A 7,500-nucleotide genomic window follows, 5' to 3' on the forward strand; every position below is an offset into this window, starting at 1 on the left:
AACTATCACAAAGGCAAGAAAAGCAAGTGGACGTTTAACTGAACAAGTTCAAGTTGTTCTTCTCAGCAATTGGGAAAGTTCAGAACATTTTTGCAAATTGGTATTTACTGTTGTTTTACAGGTTGTCGTGGCCGTACCCTTCGGCGATCGGCCTGCTAACTCAAGTCCTAACACAAGTCCTAACACTTCCTAACACTTCCTACCCCTCCTCCAGCAAGTCCTAACCAAGTCCTAACAATTCCTAACAAAGTCCTAACAAGTCCTAACAATTCCTAACAAGTCCTACCCATAGGTCCTAACATTTTCCGACCAAGTCCTAACAGCCAATAGGGAAGATGGGGCAAAAGGAACCAACAGCCAATAGGACAGCAGCGGCATGTCAAGTGACAAGGACAGCAGCGGCGACAATGGATACGCCCCCTTCTTCATCTCTGACAGCGGCGAACGAAGAAGAAGCAGCAGCAGAACGGTAATTAATTTTCCAATTACTCTTTATTTTGTTTTTATAAATACTCTTTATTTGCTAGCCGTGCTTGATTAAAGTTGTCAACATACCTGCTTCCATAGTTGTTTTCTTTATATCTACCTAGTCTTGTCAGACGGCGCTGTCGCCATTCCCCCCACTGTTATACAGTATGAGCTTTACTAGACAATTATTACATGTCAAGTTATTATTTTCGGATTACTCTTTATTTGCTAGCCGTGCTTGATTAAAGTTGTCGACGAAGCTGCTTCCGTAGTTTTTTTCATGAATTAACTTTATATTACCTTAGCTCATATTAATAGCGGGGAAGATGGCGCCACAAGACTAACTGTAAAGAAAAACAACTCTGGAAGCAGCTACGTCGAATCATGTTATGGTAACTGTTAATAACTCACATAGAAACGATAGTTGCTGTGTACACACAGATTGTTTTCTGGACACAAATTCGGCAACAAGTGTCTGTGTATATGGTTAAGGTTGTGCATGTTAATTGTGAGTTTATAGTGCTATTTTGCAATAATTTTTTTTTACTGTAATGCTAATGGTAACTAATGGTAACTCCGCCAACTGACAAGATTCATGAGAATGGCGTTTGTTGTAGTCGCTGTTCTGTTGTAAAACAGCTACTAGCTAGTCAGTAAGCTGGATCATGTACAGTGAGTTCGCGTCGGGGTGCGGCATCGCCCTGAAGGGGTTTCTTTCACAACAATGACCTGCTAGCTGTACAATATCCCGCTTATTACACGGCTACTGACTGACCAAATCAATATTCTGACACCAAAGCGGCCCGCCAGACTCCGACATCAGAACTGCACCCATAGCAACGATCTGTTATACAGAAATGACATGACAGTATATACAGTACAGCTAAACCACTGTTCTTTATATACTGTATATTGACATGTATGCATGAATGTACTGTACATATCCACCTGAGCTATGCATATAAAGCAACCTGTTGCATTAATCAGTCAATAATTATTCCCGTTTATTTGAACTCTGTACAATTGTGCACTACTTATCTAACATTACTGCATTATTGTTTACAATGTACAGAAGCAGCCTAACTTATAGACATCGTATGTTGTGTGTTTATATATATATATATATACACAGTATATACATAATAGCTAAATCTTTGTGTTTACTTTTGTAACTCTGTCTATTTCTGTGTAAGTAGTACATTAAGAGCAACAAAAACAGTGTCAAATTCCTTGTATTACATATAACAATAGTACATTTATCCAGATGTTTGATGTTTTGTCTGACATTTACCCTGATATTTGCAGAAATGACAAAGACAGGTAAACCTGACAGTTACTGGGCATCTATCCTGCACCAGTATGCCCAGGGGAAATACAAATTTACTACTGGCAAGAAACCGGGGGCCAGGAAATGGAAGGCTGTAATGAAGCGCATCGACACCTGTCCACTGACTCCCGTCTTCAACCAAAGACCTCGGGAATACACCATCTTTGGGAAAAAAATCCTTTGCCAATGTGGCTATCATAAGGTAAGTGATAAATATATTTAATTTTTATAATTTAGTTAAATTAAACCTGCTCTGGTGGCGGTTGCCATAAACTATTTTGTATTACATATAGTAAGTACATAGTTTCTCCAATAAGCAATTTTAAATATCTGAACAGAAAAATGCATTATTTCCCCATTAGTTGTGCTTGGATTGCTTCACAATTTTTACCAATGAAGTTAAAAAGTTATTGTCAGATGTAGGGAATAATTTTTCTTTCTTTTTTTTTTTAATCTTTTTCCACAGTCAGCTGAGCAGGCAGGTTCCTCAGGGAGCCAGCAAACAGAGGGAGAGAGCGGCTCAATTGCAGGGAGGCCACAGACAGCCCCCGCAACGCAGAGCAGTTCAGCTGCCTCCGCAACGCAGAGCAGTTCAGCTGCCTCCGCAACGCAGAGCAGTTCAGATGCCCCCACAATGCAGAGCAGTTGGAGCAGGTCAGCTGCCCGCGCAACGCAGAGCAGTTCAGCTGCCTTCGCAACGCAGAGCAGTTGGAGCAGGTCAGCTACTTCCGCAACGCAGAGCAGGTCAGCTGCTCCCGCAACACAGAGCAGCTTGAGTGCAAGTAGACAGACTGCAGCACAGATTAAGTGTGCTCTTTGTAGCATTGACATTAGTGGTGACAAGTTCTCTGAACACCTATCTGACTTCCACACAGACGAATGTTGTGAGCAGTGTGGAAGAAAGGTAAGTGGTGCAGTTGGGCTGCTCCACCATATTGAGGAACACCATCATAAATTATCAAAACAACCTCAACTACCATGCCCACCACCACCACAACAACCTCCACCACCATCACGACAACAACCGCCATTTCCACCACCACAACAACCTCCTCCTCCTCCTCCTCCCACATCTCCACATGTGATCATCCTGAGGCCACCGGAGGTCAATTGGGTGAGTTTTCTCCCCAAACAGTTCATGCGGGTAATCCAACCAGCCGACCGGGAGTGGATTGCCCAGTGCCTTTATGACCCCGCAGGACAGCTGAAACAACAGTTATCACAAAACTGGTTCCATCCACCCAATCCACCAAAACCAGCAACAACACTACCTGATCCAATGACATACTTCAGGCAGCGGATGTTTCTGTGGGCACCGATGCGGATGTGGGGTATTCCACTTAAGTGCCATCAGTGCAATACTAAGATGCACCACTCCGGCATTTACACAAAGGTACGGGAGGTCATTGACCTTGACTCCAGGTACTACTTGGTCGGCGGAGAATATCCTCGGTGCAGTAAGTGCATGATCCCCGTCTGTCCATGGAGTACTGAGATGTTAAGTCAATTGGATCCTGCCCACAGAAACAGGTTCCCTGCTGTTCTCACCACACAGCTGGCTCTGGACAGGAAGTGTGTCACCATGCTGAAACCGAGAACTGCAGGGAACAGCTCCAGTTATATGCAGCAAGCACTGGAGGAAGTTCACAGCGAGGAGTGGGCAAGACGCACTATTCACTACCTGTCCGACTGTGAGCTACACCAAAGGAGGAGTGCAATAACTCATTGTGACGAAGCAGCAGTCTATCTGCAGCCACCTCCCTTTCGTCCCCTACCTCTCGCACAGTGGTTTGAGACGGTCCATGCTAACGAGATCCTGGGTCATCTGGATGAGATGAAGGGTGTGATCACCTCAACATATGGCAGGGTTTTAAAGCTGGACTCCACAAAAAAGGTACAAGAAATTTTTTTTAAAACCTTTTACAAAATCTTGTTTTCATTGATGGTCCTTGATTATACTTGATTATATTGTTTATTTTTGTTATAGATCACAAAGAAACTGGCTGGTGATATTGCAGACACAGCTACATGGATGACCAACGTCAGCAATGAAATTGGCCAGGTTCTAAACTGCGTGCTGACCACTGGTGAGGGTTCTGGCCTTGATGAATTATGTCAAGGCATCGTCAAGCGCTACAAGGATGCTGGGGAGCCAGAGCCAGAGGTCCTTTATGTTGACAGGGATTGCTGCAGCGAGACAGGTGTGTGACCTTCAGAATGTTTACTTAGTAAAGTATTATTTGTTACAGACACAAAAGTTAACTTTTACAAACATGTTTAACTTAATGTACTTTTTCTTTTTAAAACAATATTTGTATTGAATTTTACATATAAACATACATACATATATACACATACAGACAGACTAACAATATTGATATTTAAATTATACAATGAAATGTTTAGTCAGAATTTCCACAGTAATCAAAGAAAGAGAGACATGACATTTCATGTATTTCACACATCTATCTTAATGTACTTTTAATCATTTTTTTATTTAAAATGTATTTAACCAGGAAAAGCCTCATTGAGATTAAAAATCTCCTTTGCAAGGGTGTCCTGGCCAAGACAGGCAGCAAGACATTAAACAATGTTTCAGACATACAACATATAGCAGTTACAGACAGGCAGTTAATGTATTGCACTCTTTATATATGTACTCTTCCCAATATGTATTGCAACTGCTAGGTTTTATTTTATCTTATCTGATGTCCTAGTGAAACAAAATTCATGTTGTTGCAATGAGGGATTCTATAGGTCTATAGTTTTTTTTTCATACCTTGGAGACTTAGATGACATTCCAACTTCCTGAAAACTATTAATTGCGATTCCCTACCTGTACACCAGATGCCCTCATAATCTTTCACTAGACTCCCTAATTCACCTGCTCACCTGTTCTCATTTCCCTCATCAGTCACTCACTACAAATGCCAGCCCAGAGACTTTGTTCTGCATTTCTGTTGACCAGTATCAACATCTGTTTATAAGCTCTCAGTAATGGTGAAAATTGAATTATAACAATATGATTATGACTTATCATTGAATTGTAACAGGTGCACCCCCAGTTCTTATTTGGTTTCGACCGTGGAAGACCCAGGTGAGACTGGATATCTTTCACTTCATGAGGCGATTCACCTGTGGTCTCACGACAGAGCACCACCCTCTGTATGGCATTTTCTGCTCGAAATTGTCCAATTGCATTTTTGAGTGGGACCAGGATGACATCGGCCGCCTCAAAGAAGCCAAAAGGTCAGAACTGAAAAAAAAGCATACTGGTCATGCTCCCACAGAAGTGCAAGTTCTGGCCAACATCAGCTCCAGTGAACTGGCCAGGCATTGCAGAAGGAGAACTCGTGGGGTTGAGGAAATCCGTGGTCTGATTGACGGATTGCTGAAGTCCATGTGGGAGCTGACAGACTCCTCAGGTTTACGCCTGATTAACCCTGAGAGCATGGCAAATGTGTGGGCAGTGCAACAGAAACATTTGCCATGCATCCAAGATCCACCCGGTGTTGAACTCTACACGAAACGTGGCTCAGGGTTATAAAAGGGAGACAAGGTTCTGGATGTCTTGAGATGTGCCAGAGGGTCCTCTTCTGTGGAGAGCTTTCATCGCCACCAGTGCACCTTTATCCCAGGTAAGGTAGAAATTCTATATCTTTGACATGATTCCTATTCTTTACTTGTCTGCTATTGAATTATACTCATAAAAAGATAATTCTCTTAAATCTCAAGTTTCTCAGAGAAGATTGCACACATAGGGAAATGTGCATCATTGCTTTATAAAATCAACTAATATTTTAATAATCTCAAACATTATTTTGTTTTTTTTTCCAAGGCTGGAGATGTAACGCGATGCACACTCAAATGTACATGCTTGAGGGTGGTTCCAGATGGAACATGAACCGAGCCCATGCAGCTGTGGATGTGAGTGGTGCATCCAATACCAAGATCTACGACGTCCGCCTGATGTCAAACCTAAATGCCCTCAGCAACAGAGTCCTTGGTTGTGCACTCCTGCCAGAATTCACTCCCCCTGGAAGACCCACTGGTAAGATGTTCCAGGAGACACCATTCTCCGTGTGACCACACCTTTAGTGTTACACATTCAACAAATTAACTTTTCTTTGTCTTTTCTCATCCATTCCAGTGCAAACTTGTCTATTTTTTTTAATTCAAAATGTTTTTTTGTTTTTTTATAACTGTTCTTTATGGCAGATGAGCGTGTTGCTGTGGAATATTTGCTGGCTCAGTCTGACAGAGGGGACCTGCTGGGTCCACAACGGCACGGTGAACTTGGCCTCATTTTGCCAGACCTCCAGGTACAAGTTCAGGAGGAGGAGTGTCTTGATATCACAATAAGTGATGCAGCTGAGATTCTCAATGAGAGCCCACCTGAAGCCCCCCGGTGTGAAGATGAGGTGGACAATTCACCTCCTCACCGTCCTCTTCCCCATGACAACTCACCCAACACATCATCCCAGGTAATCTGACCATTATTTCATCTCATTGAAATCCTACAGGAAACCTTTTTGATTTGCAAATGCGTGAATGAGGTGTTTCATTGGTAATAGTCTTGATGACTTATTGTCAATTGTTGTCTTAATTTTCCAGGATAGCCAATGTGATGTGAGAGGTGTTCCTGGTTGGGAGGCGGTTGATAACTTGGCGGAGTACCTGGTCAACCTCAACCGCACAATAACTGCGCTGTCAACTGCAGAGGTAGCTGAGATTGTGCGCCTGTATTCCAGCCTGGATGCCATGGATAAATCGCCCTCCAAATACACTCTCAAATGCAAGAAGAAGACCTTGACAGGGCCGTGGAGAGCTTCCAGAAAACGTAGTGGCTCTGCACCTGGTCAACAAGCAGCTGAAAGGTGAAATGACCTATAGACAATATTACAGTTTTAAACATAAACATTCCAAATGTGTCCCAATTTATTTCCTGTTGCAGTCAAGAGAACTATAAAATGTAGTTTCTTTGGTTGCATTGTAAGTGAATGATATCAGCTGACAGGAAGTAAACATGGACCTAAGCTGTTGCCCAGCAATGCAATTCCAGTGAAACTGTGTGTTGTGGAAAAATGGGTGCACATTATGTAATTCATTTGTATCATAATTATCATTAATTACATGTTACAGTTTAGCAATAAAACACAAGCAGAGTCATTTTCTATATGTCCTCACCACATTTTAGACTCTTTAGTAACAAATTCAGAATAGTAATTATGATTTGGGGTTACACTGTATCTGTTGTATAATATTGATGACATTGTCTTTTTTCCTTCACAGACTATTTATGACCCATGGCCAGGCGGCACAGAGGCCTGATATGAACAGAGTCTCTGAATGTGTTAACATCAAGCTTTTGAAGGAGTACCAGCAAGCCAGAAATAGGCCAAAAGACTGCAAAGGGAAAACACTGCCAATTCCACAGTCGATTGTGCAAACATACTGCCATATAAAACAACTGCTGGAAGACAGCCGGGTTATCCAGGACCAGACCAACTTGGTTCTGGTAACCATTAACAACACAACAGTGTCTTCTTGGTGAGCTATGTTTTTGGCTTCCTACATTCATTTTGACAGTTGCAATTAGCTGTGTTATATATATATATATATATATATATATATATTTTTTTTTTTTGGGTAAACATATTCTTTGGTTTTGACATGCGTTTGGTTTCTCTTGATACATTTGGTTA

General features: G+C 42.0%; 2 protein-coding genes across 2 annotated transcripts in view; both read left to right on the forward strand.

Moving 5' to 3' along the window:
- Nucleotides 1-3,297, forward strand: part of LOC119498741 (nascent polypeptide-associated complex subunit alpha, muscle-specific form-like) — an 11,765-nt gene extending 8,468 nt beyond the window's left edge. Inside the window, exons 8-10 of the mRNA XM_037787789.1 lie at nucleotides 1,774-1,997; nucleotides 2,262-3,252; nucleotides 3,284-3,297. Coding sequence (XP_037643717.1) covers nucleotides 1,774-1,997; nucleotides 2,262-3,252; nucleotides 3,284-3,297 — 1,229 coding nt within the window. The remainder of the gene's footprint in view (nucleotides 1-1,773; nucleotides 1,998-2,261; nucleotides 3,253-3,283) is intronic.
- Nucleotides 3,298-4,390: 1,093 nt separating this feature from the next.
- The window catches only part of LOC119498744 (formin-like protein 5), a 4,883-nt gene continuing 1,773 nt past the window's right edge, over nucleotides 4,391-7,500 (forward strand). Inside the window, exons 1-5 of the mRNA XM_037787792.1 lie at nucleotides 4,391-5,433; nucleotides 5,634-5,846; nucleotides 6,014-6,279; nucleotides 6,410-6,672; nucleotides 7,088-7,345. Coding sequence (XP_037643720.1) covers nucleotides 5,651-5,846; nucleotides 6,014-6,279; nucleotides 6,410-6,672; nucleotides 7,088-7,345 — 983 coding nt within the window. The 5' untranslated portion in view covers nucleotides 4,391-5,433; nucleotides 5,634-5,650. The remainder of the gene's footprint in view (nucleotides 5,434-5,633; nucleotides 5,847-6,013; nucleotides 6,280-6,409; nucleotides 6,673-7,087; nucleotides 7,346-7,500) is intronic.

Source organism: Sebastes umbrosus, chromosome 12 (assembly GCF_015220745.1).
Source record: "Sebastes umbrosus isolate fSebUmb1 chromosome 12, fSebUmb1.pri, whole genome shotgun sequence".
Lineage (NCBI taxonomy): Eukaryota > Metazoa > Chordata > Actinopteri > Perciformes > Sebastidae > Sebastes > Sebastes umbrosus.